The sequence below is a fragment of the Scophthalmus maximus genome, chromosome 15 (genome assembly GCF_022379125.1).
Source record: "Scophthalmus maximus strain ysfricsl-2021 chromosome 15, ASM2237912v1, whole genome shotgun sequence".
Taxonomy (NCBI): Eukaryota; Metazoa; Chordata; class Actinopteri; order Pleuronectiformes; family Scophthalmidae; genus Scophthalmus; species Scophthalmus maximus.
The window spans coordinates 6,664,104-6,683,000 of record NC_061529.1 but is presented as its reverse complement, the minus strand read 5'-3'; the positions used below and the strand labels follow the sequence as shown (position 1 = coordinate 6,683,000).

Sequence of the window (18,897 nt, the reverse complement as noted above, 5' to 3'; positions counted from 1 at the left end):
GCCTTGGACAGTAAATGATGTCATTATCAGAATATTTTTACCAAGGTATCTCTGAAAATCCCTAATCAAATAAAAATCAACACGTTTAATTTTTACAGTTAATTAATAGAAGTGGCAGTTTGTTTGTTTGTTTGTGCACCTGATTATTGATGATGTGAGGTAAACACCAGAGACAGATTGCCTCCCAAACATGGAGAGATGACACCAGATAGAAACTTTATGAGCCCAAAAAGTGAGAGGTGAGCAGAAGCAGAACATTTTCAAAGAGGTAGCTAAGAAACAGAAAATTAAAAAGTATTAAAATCCGAAAAAAAAAATCCTACATTCAAATTTATTCTTGAGGAAATACAATCATTATGTGTGTTATGAGCTGTGCCGAGTGGAGCTGCTTTGTTTCCTAGGTAGTTTAAATCAGACACAATGGATCATATTTTATAAAATTATTGTATTATTATTTTAAGTTAATAGTAATAATTTTCAAAAAATATAAAAGTAGAAAAGTCAAATGTAAATTTGCCTCTGAAAAGATTAGTAGTTAAGTTCAAAAAAAAGGAAATCAAATCCTGAAGTATAGTATTTCCAAACTGTACTTGAACCTCTCTCTGCCCTCGCTTCTCCTCAGGACAACTTTGGTTACGACCTGCCGGCCGTGGAGGCGGCCAAGAAGAAGCACGACGCCATCGAGACGGACATCGCAGCGTACGAGGAGCGCGTCAAGTCCCTGGTGGCCATCTCGAGGGAGCTGGAGTCGGAGCGCTACCACGACGCCAAGCGGATCGACGCGCGGAAAGACAACGTCCTGCGCCTCTGGGACTACCTGCAGGAGCTGCTGAAGGCTCGTGGCGGGCGCCTGGACAAGAACCTGACGCTGCAGAGGATCTTCCAGGAGATGCTGTACATTATCAGCTGGATGGACGACATGAAGGTGGAGAACGAAGGAAGCAATACGGACTAACATTACACATTTTCCATAGAGTAAACTGACCATATGGTTTGATTATATCCCTCAGGCTCGGCTGCTGTCTCCGGACTTTGGGAAACACTTGCTGGAAGTCGAAGACCTGTTACAGAAACATGCCTTGTTGGAGAATGACATTGCCCTGCAGGCAGAGCGGGTGCACAACGCCAGTGCTGCTGCTCTCCAGTTTGCAAATGGAGATAGTAAGTGCAGCGGCCCCCTGGCAAAACTAGTTGTCATGTGGTTTTAGTGGGGATGATGACACTAAGTGGAGGGAAGGCCGTGGAGCTCAACTTGAGCCAGGTGTCAAACCTCAACACTTTTTGAGCATATACTGTATCAGTAGATGAAACTTGTTGTTAGGATCGAGTCTGGCAAACGTCAGCATCAGATGCTTTGTCCGGTCTTTTTTCTGGTCTGATTTTGTTTTTTTACCTGCATGTGAAGTTTGTGACCTATCTGTGATTAATATGCATTTTCTATAATCTGAAAAAGGTTGTAATAATTGCCCAGTGGTGACACAACATTTTTAATTTGGCCCTCATTTGTGGAATCTGTTGTCGCCGTGGCCACTTGTATTTTCTGCAATCACAGATATGGGTAAACTGGGTGGTTTAGAGACTCTACAATGACGATAGATATGTACATAAGAGTGTCTGTGTGTTTCAGGCCTATGATAATCCATCATCATCACCAGTATATGTCCTGCTCTCTACCCAGTTTACACTGACAAAGACTACAGCGTCCCAGAACCCAGAGAAGACGCAAGCAAATATACAGAACGTAACAGTTGTTGTCCTTTTCTTCCCCATCCAGGCTACAAGCCATGCGATCCCCAGGTGATCCGGGACAGGGTGCAGCACCTGGACCTGTGCTACCAGGAGCTCTGTGCCCTGGCGGCCCAGCGCAGGGCTCGCTTGGAGCAGTCCCGCCGCTTCTGGAACTTCCTGTGGGAGGTGACGGAGCTGGAGAGTTGGATCCGGGAGAAGGAGCACCTTTTCTCCTCCCTGGATTATGGCAGGGACCTGACGAGCGTGCTGGTGCTCCAGAGCAAACACAGCGCCTTCGAGGACGAGCTCGGGGCCCGCCGCGCCAACCTCGAACAGGTCTTGGCCGAGGGCGGGAAGATGATCCAGGCCAAGCACTTCGGCTCCCCTAAGGTCCAAGAAAGCATGGACGACCTCAGGAGGCAATGGGAGCAACTGGAGGAGCTGGCGGCATTCCGGAAACAGAACCTGCAGGACACTCAGAGGTTCTTCCAGTTCCAGGGAGACGCTGACGAACTCAAGGCCTGGCTGCTGGACGCCAAGAGGCAGATGAGCAACGAGGACGTCGGCCACGATGAGTACACGACTCGGCGGCTGCTCAAGAGGCACAACGACCTGAGGAACGAGGCGATCAAGAACGGGGCCACAATCGAAGCTCTGTCGAAGCAGGCCAACGCGCTGCCAGAGGAGCTGCTGAACACTCCCGACATCCAGAGGCGTCTCAAAGACATCAAGGACCTCTACATGGAACTCTTGTCTCTGGCTGACCTGAGGCAGAAGAAGCTCGAAGACACCATGGCCCTGTACACCATCGTCAGTGAGACGGACGCCTGCGAGCTCTGGATGGGCCAGAAGGAGACGTGGCTGGTGGGCTTAGAGGTGCCGGAGAAGCTGGAAGATCTGGAAGTGGTACAGAACAGGTACTAAGTGTTTCTGTCTGATACAGAATCATTTGCAAATACTGGTTTGGTTACAAATGTGTTTGTGGAGATTGCACAGTTTTTATTTGTTTTTAACCCGCGACCCTTCTTTATTTCAGGTTGAGCATTCTAGCTCAAGATATGGCAAATGTCCAGTCGCGAGTGGACGACGTCAACAAAGCTGTGAAACGCCTCGAGGACAGCAGACACCCTCGCACCAAAGAGGTCAAGGAATGTCAGACGCGACTGAATACGAGGTGATTTGTACACATTATCTTTCGAAAACGTGCCTTCCTTTTTACCGTTCATCCCCGTGTCAACATTTCTGACAAATCATTTAGAGATATACCCAAGAGGAAACACAAAATTAACGTTTCAATTTTTAATCTTCTACCAGAGGCATTCACGACGTTTAATTTAAAGGTCTATGTCTTTTGAATAATTCCAATTCTTCTAATTGCTGATTCATTTATTAACCGCATAGCAATTAAACGAATACCGTATGAAGAATTAAGTGTCCAGTAAAAACAGAGTAATACATTAATGATTTATATGCCTTCAAAAGAAATTACACAAATTTTTCTTACGGTTTTCCCCAACATAAGGAAAAATACCCAAAGTTTCAAACAAGAGTGCAATAACATGGCAATAAATGATTCTTTTTCAGGTGGGAGGCGTTCAAGGCCATGGTGGAGGACAAGAAGAGGAAAGTGGATTCCGCCGTCAGTCTGCACAACTACGGCCTTGAGTGTGACGAGACAGAGGCCTGGATCAGAGACAAGACGCGGCTGATCGAGTCCACACAAGACTTGGGCAACGACCTGGCTGCCGTCATGACCATCCAGAGGAAGCTGTTTGGCATCGAGAGAGATCTAGCCGCCATCGATGCCAAGATGACCTTCCTGAGGGACGAGGCCGACCAGCTGGCGGAGGATCACCCGGAGAACGCAGCCGACATCTTGGCGCGCAGAGGGGAACTGGACGCGGCCTGGGACGCGCTGAAGAAGACTCTGAAAGACAGAGAGGACTCCTTGGGCGAGGTCAGCAAGTTGCAGACCTTCCTCCAGGACATGGACGACTTCCAGTCCTGGCTTTTCAAGATGCAGAAGGCCGTGGCGTCGGAGGAGTTGCCCGCCACGCTGCCGGAGGCCGAGGAGCAGCTCAGCCTGCACGACGCAGTGCGGGAAGACATAAGCAACCACGAGGAGGACTATCACCGCGTGAGGGACACCGGCGCGCAGGTCACGCAGGGTCAGGAGGACGACCCCCAGTACCAGCAGCTGGAGCAGAGGCTGAAAGGCATGGACCGCGGATGGTACGAGCTGCAGAAGATGTGGGACAGTCGCAAGAACCTCCTGGACCAGGGTCTGGGCTTCCAGCAGTTCATGAGAGATGGCAAGGCGGTATCGGCCATCCTCAACAACCAGGTACTGTACTGTTGATTGTTTGGTGTAGGAATAATTTAAAATTAAGTCTCAAATGTGTCTGTCTTTGAATAGAAGACGCGTCAGTTACTTACAGAGTTATGGTGAGATTGTTAACGATGGGGTAAGTAAAGCTACAGGTATTTAAAAGTATGTGGAACGGAAGAATGCAGCGCGGTCAGTTCCCCACGCTGTGTGTTTGTCACATAACACGGTAAACTTGGTTCAGCTGTTTGTCTTTTCTTTTGTTTTGGCTGCTCTTGTTGCAGGAGTACACCTTGGCCCACATAGACAAGCCCGACACCTTGGCCGGCGCAGAGAAGGCTTTGAAGAAGCATGAGGACTTTGTGAGCACCATGGAGGCCAACGAGGACAAGATCGACGGCGCCCTGCAGGGCGGACGGCGGCTGGTCGACAGCAACAACCTGTACTCTGAGAAGGTTCAGGACAAAATGGACTCCATCCAAGACAGGTCAGTCGTCGCGGTGTGCGGTCATTTCAAGTGTCATCATGTGCTGGTCTTTGACATTTGACGGATCTTTGTTGTGTCTGTTTAAAATATTGTGGTGAGGGAAAATGTGAATAATGTAGTTTTTTTTGGTTCTAAAACCGTGGGCCAGTGTTTATCAAGCTTGTACAGAGACAGTTTGAGAGTGAGGAAATTCTTTACAGCGTGATGAACAAAGCGACAGATTCCCACGTTTAGAATAACATTTAACAGCAACACACATTTATGAACTGGCAGCAGGAATTCATAATTATTTACCCTACATCATCCCCTTTTGTTAATTCTTAATTCTTTCTACTCTTCTCTGTGATGCGTTTGTTCTGCAAAAACGTGTGTTATCTATTTTTTCTAGGAAGTTAATTTTGTTTTTGTGACATGTAAAATGAAAAACTGTGTAATTAATTTAAAATATTCATATTAGGGTTGATGAAAAATAGATGGGAAAAATAATAAGTAAGCTGAAAATGAAACAAAGGAAACAACATTCTGCTGCTACTGAATGAGCTGCATGAGGAGAATTCAGTAACATACTGATGAGTGAAATTTAAAAAAGGAGAAGAGACGAGAGCACTCAGAGAGCGCAGACCTTTGCCAAGGCTGAGCGATCCCCCACCTACAGTGCATGCTGTTTCACCTTCAAAAACAATTCCTGGATCCACATCTGGATCTCCATCCTTCCCAAAATCCAATCCCCGGTTGCAATAGCTGTTCGAATTAAATGCAATTGATTTTATTTGTTTAAATCTTTCTTACACGTTAGTGCAATTCAAAGATATTTAACAGATGACTCACGAACTTATGGTACGACAGTACAAATGTCAACACTAAAACAATCTGAGTCAGGAGCAATACAAATAATAATAAATGATAAAACCACTAGAATATGTGAGAAACATATCTATAAACAATAAAATATACAAAAAACAGACTAAAGACATTATTTTTTTAATTTTTTTTTAAATAGATCAATATTTGAAGCTTCTCTTCAATATTTTACACAATCCCTACAAAACATGTTTTAGAAGGTGCCAACCTGTTTTTGCTCCACAGCCTTCAAAGATCTACTCTTAATGAACTTAAGGTAACTTAACATTTATTTTGAGTCCTTACGTACGGTAAAACAAAAAAATCCATTTACGCAGTTTGATCAATACTGTACATGCTCTGTTCTTGTGTAGAAAACCATTTTCCAGTGAAACAGCTTCCTTACCAGTGTAACATTAGTGTCAACAAGAGGCGGTAAAGAGGTGCACCGGAGCATTTCCCCTTGACTCCCTCGATTTACCTGCTCGACGGGCGCCCGCGATAATGGATATTGATCTTTAAGTGTGAGCGCTTCTTCTCCTCCGTGCAGCCGAGAAGCAGTCAACTCTTTTGCGTCGCTGTGTCCGGTGGAGGAGCTGGTGTGGATTTACTCACTGCATCTTGTGTTGTCTGAGTTATGTCGCTGAGGGAGAGGCGTCGAGGAAAGAGAAAGATATGCGAGCAGTTGTATTTTTAATGTTATTTTCCTTTCTTATCTTCCCCGTGTGACCTTCAGGCATGACAAAAATAAAAGAAGAGCCCAGGAGGTGTCCGAGAAGCTCAGAGATAACCGCGACCTGCAGCACTTCCTGCAAAACACTCATGACGTGAGTTCACCGTCAGTTCAGTTTAGTTCATGCAATCGCTGGGTAATTATTGGAGTCAATTTGCCAAACACAGTTTAGTACTACACAGCAGTACTAAATGATAATGTCTTATACTACATTTCTATTTCCCATATTTGGGATTGGGGTTACGTTTGGTTAATTGCCGTGTTGTTACGTGGTCAAAAGATAAAGAAGTAAGTCCTACTTGTGTGAAGTCACCTCTACACAAACTTGAAATATTGATCTTTAGCAGCTATTCTTCCAGTTTCCCAGTTTCTCTTTTCTTCTAATCTCTAACATCTCTTCATCTCCGTACTCCAGCTGACGCTGTGGATCAACGAGAAGATGCTGACGGCCCAGGACACGTCGTACGACGAGGCCAGGAACCTCCACAGCAAGTGGCTGAAACACCAGGCCTTCATGGCCGAGCTGGCCTCCAACAAGGACTGGCTCAACAAAGTGGACCAGGTCTGTTCCAGGAGAACATTCACGCCTAGATTAAACAAATGAGACGTCGCCAGAGCTGCACATTTGTCTTTATATTGGATTTTAACAGCTACTAATGCTTGTTTTTTTTTTTTTTACCTACACAATGCAAACTGTTGCTATTACAGTAAGTAAGCGAAATAGTAAGTTAGTAAGTAAGAAAGATGCCTATTTAAGGATCCCACATTAGATTTCATGTGGTTAGTATTTAGCATCAAGTACAGTTAAAAGGGTTGGTTCACCCAAAATTACGATTTTGGCAACAACAACAACAACAAAAATTACTAATTATTATTATTATTAATTTTATTCAAAACAATTGAAAGTCTATGTAGTTTGTAGATGGGCTGTGCAATTATTCAGTATATAAAATTGTGAAATGTATACATGCATTAGTTTCCAGGTTTTAAAATCCACGTTATCCGTCTCTGAGATAAATACAAAGTCAACAGCAACACCTCTTTCCAGAGTTAGTGTCCCATCATTAGTTTTTTTGTAATTTGGGTGAACTTGCACTTTAAATCATGAGTTTGTTGTCTTTGTTTTTTGATACATTGTGGCATACGACAATAGGTATCTGCATCTACATCTTCCTCCCTGTGTGTTTTTGTGGATGCAGGAGGGCCAGGAGCTGATGGAGTCCAAGCCGGAGTTTGAGCCCATCGTGACGGAGCGCCTGGCCAAGCTCCACGAGCTGTGGGACAAACTGGAGTCCACCACCCAGGAGAAGGCGCGGCTGCTGTTCGACGCCAACCGCTCCGAGCTGTTCGACCAGAGCCTGGCCGACATGAAGAAGTGGCTCGGCGGGCTGCAGCAGCAGCTGCAGAGCGGAGACGAGGACGCCAGGGACCTGACGAAGGCCAACATCCTGCTCAAGAAGCATCAGGTCCGGGTCTTTGTGGCATCGTAACGCATATAAGGACGCATTTTGGATTTGTATGCTCGCTGCCACTGCGGCTCCTCTTTATACATGCAGGTCTCAAATCATATTTAGTTAAATCTCACCACGGGAGTGAATACATTACAGTTGGTATTTCTTCGGATTAACTTTGAGTGAGTGAGCGTCTGTGCGGGATCTGTATTAATGTTTACTGTTTGCATCCGAGCACAGCAAACAGAAAATGTTAACTCTGAATCTTAATGGGGGGGGGGATAGTAAATTTGTCAGAAAGAAAGAAGAAAACACCAGAAGTTCTGTGAAATTTATGTAACGGTCAGCATTGCACCGATAAAAGGTTTCATCAAACGCTGGCTGAGCTCGGTTTCCCACACAAACCTTTCACTTTGTCCCGATTAGGGCCTCCTGAAAGGCTATTTATCCTCCTTCCTCTAATCACATCTCCCCCCCTGTTGCCAGATGATGGAGAACCAGGTGCGTGACCGGGCGAGGGAGCTGGAGGAGCTGCAGGAGGCGGTCAGGAGGCACGGCGGCGGCAGGGAGGACCAGCCCGAGCTGGAGGCCGAGCAGCGGGCCCTGCAGAGCGACTTCCAGCAGCTCCTCACGCCACTGGCGCAGCGCAAGGGCAAACTGGAGGCCGCCAAGGCCGTCCACCAGTTCTACAGAGACCTGGCCGATGAGCTCGTAAGCACGTGGGAACTCCCCCCCCCCCGCTCTCACAGACCATTGAGTGTTTGCCTTTTAGAGGAGCTGGATTCATGTTAGCTTTTGAATGACAGAGTCTGAACTTCAAGGGCTGTTCTTTTTTTTATCTCCCGAGAAATGATAACTTATTAATTTGCAGAATGAAGTTTTCAATTACAGTACGTTAACTCCGAGTGCTCGATAGGGAGACCACCTGCTCTCTCCATGAAATTGTCTCTCCAGGTGAATCTGGGTAAAAGCTTTAATCCCTTATTGGTTTTCACTGCACAAATCCACTTCAGTCAGGTGCAGGAGACGGCTTAAAGGAAGATTTTTTTTTTTACTGTTTGAGTTGTTGGAGACGTTTTGTGAACGGGTAAAAAAAAAATTCAATATATCTGAGATGGTCCTAACATTTTTTTTTTATATATACTCTGTTAACATGAGAGATCTGTAAGGCTGTTTTCTCAAAAGATTCCAGTGTCTGCTTTTTTTTCTTTCATTCTTTATCGTCATAATCGCCCCCTTTTTTTCTCTCTAAGCTCTGGATAGAGGAGAGGATGCCCCTGGCGACGTCAGAGGGGCACGGCCACAATCTTCAAACTGTGCAAATGTTGCTGAAGAAGAACCAGGTAGGGATTTCTCTTTAGGAAAAAAAAATAAAAATGCGCCATTCAATTTACTAGTGCAGTCCTGTTTGGGGACTAATAAGCCTATTTCCAAATTGGTACATTAGTCACGTAATCTGACACAACCACCGTGATTATAAACATAATCTCACACCACAACGTAATTCCCTCTGCAGCATCAGATTGAATTGAAATGTAGTTTTTTCTCCTGTTCCCTATTCCTGTGTTTGCAGACAAACGTACACGCACAGTATTTCTTTCAATCCTTTTCGAGGTCTTGTCTCATTGAAAATGCGCATCACATCTAAATATTGCCTCACTATAGAAATCTGAAGTGGGGAGGGAAAAGAGTTTGGTTGTAGTCCGTAAATGTTTGTAACGTTGCAGTGAGCTGTTGCAAATGAGCGGCGGCCCCTGTGTAAACGCACACATCGATAGTAAGATCGAACTATAAGGGATTCAGTGACACAATGATATGAACAAGAGAAGCAGCAACGGTGCTGTACTGTTGTTTCTACCGTCTAAGACAATAATATTATTAATGTTCCTCTGTATCAAAAGTCTACATAAGTTGTTATAGAACTTGTTAAACAGTTGAGGAGGGATTTAGTGTCACAAGTCATTTTGTCTCTGTGTCAAAGCTGGACTGTTTTGTGTTTTCCTCCCGTCAGACATTACAGAGGGAGATCGAGGGCCACCAGCCTCGCGTGGACGAAGTGCTCGAGCGGGGACGGAGGATGGCGGCCGCCGCCAGCGCCGAGGACAGGCCGGAGGCGGAGCGGATTGCGGGCCAGCTGACGGAGCTGGAGGAGGCGTGGGCCCGGCTGCGGGACGAGATGGCCAAGCGCCGGGAGAGGCTGAGCGGCTCCAACTTGGCCCAGCAGTACTACAACGACGCGGGCGACGCCGAGGCCTGGATCGGGGAGCAGGAGCTTTACATGATCGCCGACGAGAAGGCCAAGGTGAGAAGCAGAGGGACTGTGCCACGCGTGACGGACAAGGAATCGGGCTGATTAACTGAGGGATGTGGACGGCGGATGTCTGAAAAAAAGCAGATCATATTATCTAGATAAAAAAAAGGAGGCATGTCATGTTGAGCAAATATCAAGTGGCGCTGCATGCGTTAACATGATTACATGGCTCGGGCTTATTTCAATTACGATGACACGCTTTTCATTTGAAGTATTTTGTTTTCCTCTGATGTTAAGCCCTGTTGTCTCTTTTTCACGTCATTTCCCTTTTTTTGTTTTCTTCTTCTACACTGCCCGATTCTTTCCTCATCCTCTTCTCCTTCCAGGACGAGCAAAGTGCCTTGCTGGCGCTGAAGCGGCACATGGTCCTCAAGCAGGCGGTGGACGACTACGCCGACGCCATTCAGAAGCTGAACGGCCGTGCCCAGAAGATGTTTGCGGAGGACCACCCTAATGGGTGTGTGCTTTAAAAAAAAAATATTACATCTGAACTGAAGGATGCAAGAATGTTGTTTACCCTCTTGTTGTCTCAGTCAGTTGTGGTTTAGGTTGATAAGAGAGACAAACATGTTGTGTGTGATAATTCCTGTATCATAATCACACGCCTCATCTAGGGTAAACCTAAATCCAATTTCTTTGCGTCTTTTTTCTTCATCTCTTCTTATCTTCTCTTTGACCTCCATCCTCTCCCTTCTTACCTCTTTCGTCTGCAGCGAGGGGATCATCAGGCGACAGGGCCAGGTGGATAAGCAGTACGCTGGGCTGCGGGAGCTGGCGGAGGACCGCAGGAGGAAGCTGGACCACACCTTCCACCACTTCCTGCTGAGCCGAGAGGTGGAGGACCTGGAGCACTGGATCGCGGAGAGAGACATGGTGGCCTCCTCTCAGGAGATGGGCCAGGACCTGGATCACGTCTCGGTATTAAACGCACAAAATCATGCACACACACACATGCGATCGTAATACATAATCGCCACTTTCATGTAGACTCGTCTTATTTTGGAGGTTATTTTTGCTTGCTGACTATGACACATATTCCTGAACAGACACGTTAGGAGATATTGGCTGAATTTGACAAAAGGTATATTGGATTAGAATTGCAAACCCAACATTTAAAGCTGCTTGAAGCCATTTGTCTCGTCAATGTTCAAACTATCTTGTGAATCTTTAGACCTAAAGAAAAATAATTACGTTAAAAAAATTTAAAAAATCCAGATTGTGAATCTGTTTTTCTTTGAATCTGCTATCCTTTCCTTTCAGCTTCTGAGGGATAAGTTCAGAGAATTCGCGCGGGAGACGGGGATGGTGGGACAGGAGCGGGTGGACATGGTCAACCAGACGATAGACGAGCTGATCGAAGCCGGCCACTGCGAGGCGGCCGCCATGGCCGAGTGGAAGGACACCATCAACGACAGCTGGGCCGATCTGCTGGAGCTCATCGACACTCGCGCTCAGCTCCTCACGGCGTCTTACGAACTGTTAAAGTGAGGCACGACGGTGTTGACGAACAAGACCATGAGCACGGACACACGACCCAGATATCTGGATCATGTTCTCATGTTTAATCCTGTAATGCAACACAAAAAACAAATCAGAAAACATCTGGATTCAAAAGCAATAAGCGAGTAGGACAACGAATGTGATGGTGTTACAACGCAGAGCCAAAAGATGGTGACAGGTCGATTTATTTCCTCCAAGGTACTTTGACGACGGGAAGGAGTTGGTGGCCCAGATCCACGAGAAGCAGAACGAGCTGCCCGACGATGTGGGAGAGGACTTCAGCAAAGCCGAGTCCTTCCACCGGATGCACGCCGCCTTTGAGAGAGACATCAGCGCACTCGGCAAACAGGTACCGAGCTCTATTCTGAGGCGACGCAGCAGGCTGCAGCTTAGAGACTATCTTCGATGACTCATAATCTAGAGGGCTGAGTGTTGCCATCACCAAAAGAAAGAGAAGAAAAAGGTTTGAGTTTCTGTGGGCGTGAAAACGTCTGCAGTTGTGGATACTTTATTTCAAAGGGTGAGAAGATGGAAACGCGGGTATCCATTACAGGGATTCTTCCATTTTGTCAGGCTGAAATTAAAGCTGCAGCATTTCAGTATTTTTATATTAACAATAGGTGGAATTGATATAAAGATATTCATGGGGTCGACTTTGGGGACAAGCCCACAGAGAAGTATGACCCATCTTGCAGTTACCCTCAGTTCCTTCAGCTCATTGTTTTGACTCAGTTTTCTTGAGTAGTTTAGCAAAAGAAAAGGAAAAAGCTAGAAACTAGACTACCTGTTGAACATGTTTAAGTATTGAGTTGCTATAGAGAAAGATATTTTCCTCAAGAAGGATAAATATTGGACGATTTGAAATTATTGCGATTTTAAACTTTGGATGTAGGAATAAGCAACTTTCAGCAACTTCTTACATATTCGCCATAACTTTATTAGGTAATAATGCAAAAATGTTGTGTTGTACAGCTTTTGCTGACCCAATGTGGTTATAAAAAACAACAACAAATGCTGCTTTAATTGAAATAAAATGAAATGTTAGCATTGAAATTGGAAAAGAGTAGGCGCATTTTGCTTTTAGAATATTAAAATACTACTGAAAATAATGGCCAAATATTCCCGTCATTGAAATTAGGATATATATATATATATATTTTTTTTTTTTTGTAAACTTCAATGATTTGACCAGTGCTTTTCCCTTCCTCCAGGTTCAACAGTTCCAGGAGACAGCCGCCAGGCTCCATGCCCAGTACGCAGGGGACAGGGCCGAAGCCATCCAGGCCACGGAGCGGGAGGTGGTGGAGGCCTGGAAGGGCCTGCTGGATGCCTGCGACGGCCGCAGGGCACAGCTGGTGGACACGGCGGAAAAGTTCCGCTTCTTCACCATGGTCCGGGACCTGATGGCCTGGATGGAGAGCATCATCCAGCAGATCGAGACCCAGGAGAAACCCAGGTGAGCACACCTCGGACAGGGTCTCCTGTTCCATTGAACATATTTCTAAGATCAATAGTGCAACTTGCAGAGAGGCTGCTCTTTATCCCTCTAGAGGGAAATCGGATTTGGAGAGATGAAAAACAAACCTGAACCTGTGCCCTGAAGTTTCTGAGCAGGCTGTTTTTATTCATAATAAATTCAATGGTCAGCAAAAGTGTGAAGATTTTTGTCTATAGGGAGAAAGCTTGGCTGAGTATAATAACTAATGTATTTCTGTATATAGAGAACAGATCTACAGAATAGAATAATCTGCAAGAGGCTGTATTTTTCTTTTTGGAGACCTGATTCAGAGACGTTTAAAAAACAGCGTTAAACCGTGACTTCTGAGTAATTATTTCAATTTTTATTCACATTCATTCAGTTTTTATTGGAATTATTTACAGATACTACACTACAGATAAAATCATCATCTAGGAATATAATGTAATTTGTATGTTACAAAAAACCCCACTGTGCTATGCAGAATTAAATGTTTTATTTTTGAAGGCTGTATTTCATATCGTATACAATTGAGTTCAAAGAAATTGACGGATTTTATAGTTCCTATGCTTTTCATTGTTCAGTAGCTGGTTCTAGTGAATCCAAATTGATTTGCTTGTAGATGAACAATAATTAAAAGTGACATGAAAGTCACAATAACCAAAATGAAGAATTCTGAGGTTATTAAAGCTGCAGTAGTTCTTAATTGGCACATTACAGAAAAAGCTGTAATTACCTCTTAAAAGCAGCAAAAAGCAGAACAATTAATGTAGAACAATATTTTAAGCCGTCATATGTTATCCTACTCAGATTATTAAGACAATATAACTACAGTATCTTGTGTATTTAAAAAAGGACATATTGTAGTAAACATTACTGCAGTTCTATTTATAATCCGAGGTAGATAAACTTCATCATCACGTCGTATTCCCTCCCACCGCTGCGTTAGGGATGTGTCATCCGTGGAGCTGCTGCAGAAGTACCACCAGGGGATCCGCTCGGAGATCGAAGCCAGGGGAGCCAAATTCAACGACTGCATAGACCTCGGCAAGACCCTGCTGACGCGGAAGCATCGAGACGCCGCGGAGGTGAGGCCTCGGCAACAGAGACGGCTTCTTTTTCATCCTCGGCTGGGCCTTGAATTGATGCTTTCATTAAATTTAATTACTTTTCTGGGAGCGATTGTTCTCGTCTGGCACAATGGAACGAAAGTAAAAAAAGAAAAAAACTCCACTCAACTTACTCTCATCAGGGAGGCTATAAAGCAAATGCTAATTAGAACGGAAAAAGCCAAAAGAATTTAAATGAGCAATTGACCCCGGCCTTAATTTAACATTCGGTTAATTACTTCACAATACTAATTCTCCCGAAGATAATGGCCAGTCTTGGGAGCCGAGTTGTTTCATAACGCTGATGTGTAACTGTGGCTCGTGTCAGATCAAAGAGAGGCTGGTGCAGCTGATGGAGAAGAGGAAGGAGATGATGTTCAAGTGGGACGACAGATGGGACTGGCTCAGGCTCCGTGAGTAGAACTACACTTTAAAACAGAAGAATGTCCTCACTTTCTAAAACAAGTCATCACTTTTTTAAAAATGAGCTTCTGAAATAAAACCGGCCACTATTTGGGAGGGCGCGTCTCCGTAAGCGACTGGATGAGCCGCATAGTTTGATCCACGGAAAACCTGAGGGTTTCTTTTCATTTTGTGAAATCCAGTGCTGGAGGTGTGTCAGTTTGCGAGGGACGCCTCGGTGGCGGAGGCGTGGCTGGTCGCTCAGGAGCCCTACGTGACCAGCAGGGACCTGGGCCGCACCGTGGACGAGGTGGAGAAGCTCCTCAAGAGGCACGAGGCCTTCGAGAAATCCACCGCCACCTGGGAGGAGCGCTTCTCCGCACTGGAGCGCCTCACCACGGTAGGGAGGAATCTTTAAAGGCCTGATTTGATCAGAAACATATGAGTTATGACACGGTAGCTGCTGAAACACGCACACACACAGGACAACATATTGATTGGGAAATATCCGATTTTAAATGCTTTAACAATTTTAACACCTGTTTTTTACCTTTCAGAGGCTTTAAGATGGTCGGAAAATGATCTTTAATTCCGCCCTGTCAAAGCGTTTGATTTGTATGATGTACCGTCGTGTTCCAGCTCTCGCTGAATATACATGATGTTTACTCTTAGTGTTGTGAAATATTTGAATCCACATTTTTCTTTATTGCTGCATTACTCCAGCAAATGGACGCGACTAGATGTGTTTCCATTCGTGGACGAGATTGCAACAACATTCTGGTTTCGTTCTGTGTTGCAGCTGGAGTTGTTGGAGCTGAGGAATCAGCAGCAGGAGATGGAGCAGTTCATCAAAGAGGAGCAACGGTCGGATAAAGACAGCAGGTACACGCACACACACACACACACACACACACACACACACACACACACGCACACACACGCGCACACACACACGCACAAAAACACACTGGCATTCATGTGTGTGCTGTGTCGAATACACAGGGTGAACTCGAGTGCGGTGACGCATGAATTGATCCTAACAAGTATTGTCGCTGTTCCTAAAGCCTGATGAGGCTCATCCCCGTCTGGTTGTACATAAACTACATAGAGAAAAAAATCAGCGAGCCACACGATCAACACAAACACTGTCTAAATACTCAGCGGTGCAACAAATCTGCTGCCGGAAATATTCGGGGAAATCGTTGCCAATGACACAAACGCTGAACATCCCCAGACTCAATGTCTCTCTCTGCGTCTCCAACACACTCACACGAGCTGCTTTCGGACACGCACCCGAAGTCGGGGACATTTTCCTGAAATTTTTCCGGAGGGGCTGCGTGTGAAAAAACGCAAACGTTGCTCTGGACATTTTTCTGGATCTTTTTTCCTGCCCGCCTCCAGGTGACATTTACGGAAAAAATGTTCCAGCGAGCCCACGTGAGAATACAGCAGGAAAATCTGCAAAACTGAAGCTGGAGTTGTAAAGAAAACCGCTGCTTTCCGCAGCAGATTTCCCATCATACTCGACCTAGACGCTACAGAATGTTTCCCAAATGTTCTCGTTGGTGTGAACTCGTCTGAATCGTCTCCGGCTGGTTTTTCTCACGTGTGGAAGGCAAACTTTCCCAGAGTTCATATCTGGAAACAGCTACACACACACACACACACACACACACACACACACACACACACACACACACACACACACACACACACACACAGAGAGACACACACACATTTTCACCTGCTGTTGTTCAAGACCCCATGCTTCCCTCTTTCCTCCAGGAGAGAAGACACGGGCTTTGTAGAAGAATCTTCACAGATCTACACTGTCGAGGAACAAACTCTGGTAACTACACTCGCTCAGCTCACGTCCTGCGTACACGAACGTGTCGCGATCGCTATGAATTGAATTGTGAGCTTCTGAGGGGCTATTTTCTGACAGCCGAGGCCGGAGTTGTCCATCCATCCCCTTCTTATGAACGCGTTATCTCAGGACCGCCTGAAGGGAATTTCATCACATCTGGCACAAACTCTAAATGGATTTGATTTTGCTGGTCAAAGGTCAAGGGTCACTGTGACCTCTCAAAACATGTTTCGTGTCAACGGAAGTAGTCGTTGGTTTATTACGACAACATACACTAAGTACATTTTGTTTTTTGAAGTAGCTCAGTGAATTTTTCACTCAAAAACAAACATTTCTCAAAATTGGAACCTCTTCTGAATACTTACTAAATAATATATAACCACTGATGCAGTAGTCAAGGTCACACTCGGCTCTGTTCACCTCTCTAAACATGCAGGATGATTTCTCTGTGTTTTTTTCCTTGTCCCGTCTCATTCCGTCTGCCATTCGTCATCCATACTCCATCTTTTACCAATTCAGTCTGGTTCCGGTGCAGTCGAGCCCAGTTCGTGTCCGCCGGAGGGGACGGCCGGCGACTCCACGGCGCCCGTCGTGTCGGAGATGAGGGAGAGCGGCTCCCTGGAGCTGGAGTCCTCCGTCTCGTTCGTGACCCCGAGGGAACCGGAGCGGGCGGCCACCATGCCCGCGGAGCCCCTCCGAGCCCAGGCTGTGCTGCAGGAGGGCACGCTGGGCCGCAAACATGACGTCGAAGGCTCCGGAAAGAAGGCTTCGAGCAGGTACAGGATTATGACATTAGAGCGGCGACAATGAATCCATTAATAATTTTATTCAACAACTATTTTAATGATCGATAAATCTGTAGTTTCTATGAAGAAAAAAGCAGGTTTATTTATCTTATTTCAGCTTCTTCAATGTGAATATTTTCTGGTTTCCTTGGGTTTGAGAAACAAAATCAACATTTTTCACCATTTTATGGACCAAACAACCAATCGATTAAACGGGAAATTAATCAACACATTGATCCATAATGAAAAATAATTGTTAGTTGCAGCCCAGTGCTGTTTTTGTTTGTTTTATGTTATGTCTTTTACAGCACTCCACTTCCCATTCCAGACGTTCATTTGCCAACTATTCATCTCTGCAAATTAGAAAAAAAATGTAATTGCTCACTTCAAAAACTTGCTACATCCTTCGATCCATCGCAGTGAACATCACGTCACCGCATTAAACTGTGTGTCATCCAATCAATCGCAGCGCCCATTGCTGTGCAGCAAAGATTCTAACACTGACAAATATTGAGTTATTTTCTCTGCGATGGCTCAGAACGACTGTGGTAAAAGTGTAGTTTTCATTCTGAATGGAAAACAATGGAAAGGAAAAAACAGGAGCATGTCTAACATTTTTTTTGTAGTATTTGTATTTAGGGAGTTTAGGCTTAAAACACATTAATTTAGTCATTTCAACGGACAACAGTAATTGTAGTGAAGGCTAAACAATATTAAGGATTCATAAGCAGGACGTAAACATCTGATAAATGGTTTTCCCAACCCTCTAATGTAGCTAGAAGCAGACATACAAACATTCCGGGTTGTTGTTGTTCACGAGGACTATCTGTTCGCCCCTCCTGCTCACTCTCAGGTCATGGAACAGCTTGTACTGCGTGCTGAAGCCCGCTCAGCTCTCGGCCTACAAGGACGCCAAGAGCTTTGGGCACGGAGCGACGTATCACGGCGAGGACCCCCTGCCCCTCGGCAACGCCACCTGGGAGGTCCTCGCCACCTACAAGAAGAAGAAGCACGTCGCCAAACTACGGTGGGAAGCCATTTCCCAGTTTTTCCTCAGTTGTCCCGTTATTTAAAAGGAGCAGTTTGATATTTTTGGGAAGTATGATCATTAGCTATAAGAATTAGATGTAGTTGTAATTATTATTGGGGGGTGTGCAGCAGAGACCTCAGGAAGTCACTGCCTCCAGCTAATAAATGAATCTGCATTTATTCCTTTAAATCCATAATACTGTGTATTGATACGGTCGGAGAAAAATGAAACTAAACCTCCTGAATTCTTTAAGTATTTTCGTAATACACTAAACAAATTTCTAGTTTACATTTTATACATTTTGCTATCAATGGTCGGGCGGGACATCTGGGAATAAAAACAATTCCCCCACAACAGTGTCAAGCTACAAAATAAGACAGCTGTTTCCATACGGACCTTTTTGGGGCTGCAACGATTAGTTGACCAATCCCTTATGTGATATGACAATTCCCCAGTTTTCTTGGTCTTACATTATAGTAAATTCATTATTTTTGGATTTGGATGTCTTGGTTAGGCAGGCCGCCATTGTGAAACAAACTTAACAAACTTCTTCAAATGTGCAAAAATAAGTCAAAGTCAAAGGTCTGTTACACAGATTACATAAAATCTACTCTTTATTTTACTCTTATGGTGTAAACTTGTTTCTCCACACAATACATTTTTTAAAAACTCCGCTTCCTTTTTCTCCCACACAGTCTCGGTGATGGCAGCGAGTATTTGTTCCAGTGTAAAGACGAGGTGAGTTTTTTTAAAAACCGACCGAGAGATGGCGATGAATTTTCCATGTGAATCACATGAGACTGCGTGTTCTTGGACTTGGCTGCTCGGAGAGTTGGCAAGCATGTGACCTT

At 45.0% G+C, this 18,897-nt stretch overlaps 1 protein-coding gene across 2 annotated transcripts in view; it reads left to right on the top strand.

Annotated features, from left to right (window-relative positions):
* sptb (spectrin, beta, erythrocytic) overlaps window positions 1–18,897 on the top strand; it is a 41,036-nt gene that overhangs the window by 19,210 nt on the left and 2,929 nt on the right. For both annotated transcript variants that reach the window (XM_035609597.2, XM_035609598.2), the window contains 25 exons: window positions 623–925; window positions 1,011–1,161; window positions 1,775–2,645; window positions 2,765–2,902; window positions 3,313–4,072; window positions 4,339–4,541; window positions 6,118–6,208; window positions 6,530–6,676; window positions 7,314–7,580; window positions 8,052–8,276; window positions 8,819–8,908; window positions 9,577–9,867; window positions 10,203–10,333; window positions 10,590–10,794; window positions 11,137–11,360; window positions 11,575–11,725; window positions 12,588–12,832; window positions 13,803–13,941; window positions 14,291–14,375; window positions 14,568–14,764; window positions 15,164–15,246; window positions 16,150–16,213; window positions 16,751–17,007; window positions 17,870–18,043; window positions 18,742–18,784. In XM_035609597.2, coding sequence (XP_035465490.2) covers window positions 623–925; window positions 1,011–1,161; window positions 1,775–2,645; window positions 2,765–2,902; window positions 3,313–4,072; window positions 4,339–4,541; window positions 6,118–6,208; window positions 6,530–6,676; window positions 7,314–7,580; window positions 8,052–8,276; window positions 8,819–8,908; window positions 9,577–9,867; window positions 10,203–10,333; window positions 10,590–10,794; window positions 11,137–11,360; window positions 11,575–11,725; window positions 12,588–12,832; window positions 13,803–13,941; window positions 14,291–14,375; window positions 14,568–14,764; window positions 15,164–15,246; window positions 16,150–16,213; window positions 16,751–17,007; window positions 17,870–18,043; window positions 18,742–18,784 — 5,535 coding nt within the window. The remainder of the gene's footprint in view (window positions 1–622; window positions 926–1,010; window positions 1,162–1,774; window positions 2,646–2,764; window positions 2,903–3,312; window positions 4,073–4,338; window positions 4,542–6,117; window positions 6,209–6,529; window positions 6,677–7,313; window positions 7,581–8,051; window positions 8,277–8,818; window positions 8,909–9,576; window positions 9,868–10,202; window positions 10,334–10,589; window positions 10,795–11,136; window positions 11,361–11,574; window positions 11,726–12,587; window positions 12,833–13,802; window positions 13,942–14,290; window positions 14,376–14,567; window positions 14,765–15,163; window positions 15,247–16,149; window positions 16,214–16,750; window positions 17,008–17,869; window positions 18,044–18,741; window positions 18,785–18,897) is intronic.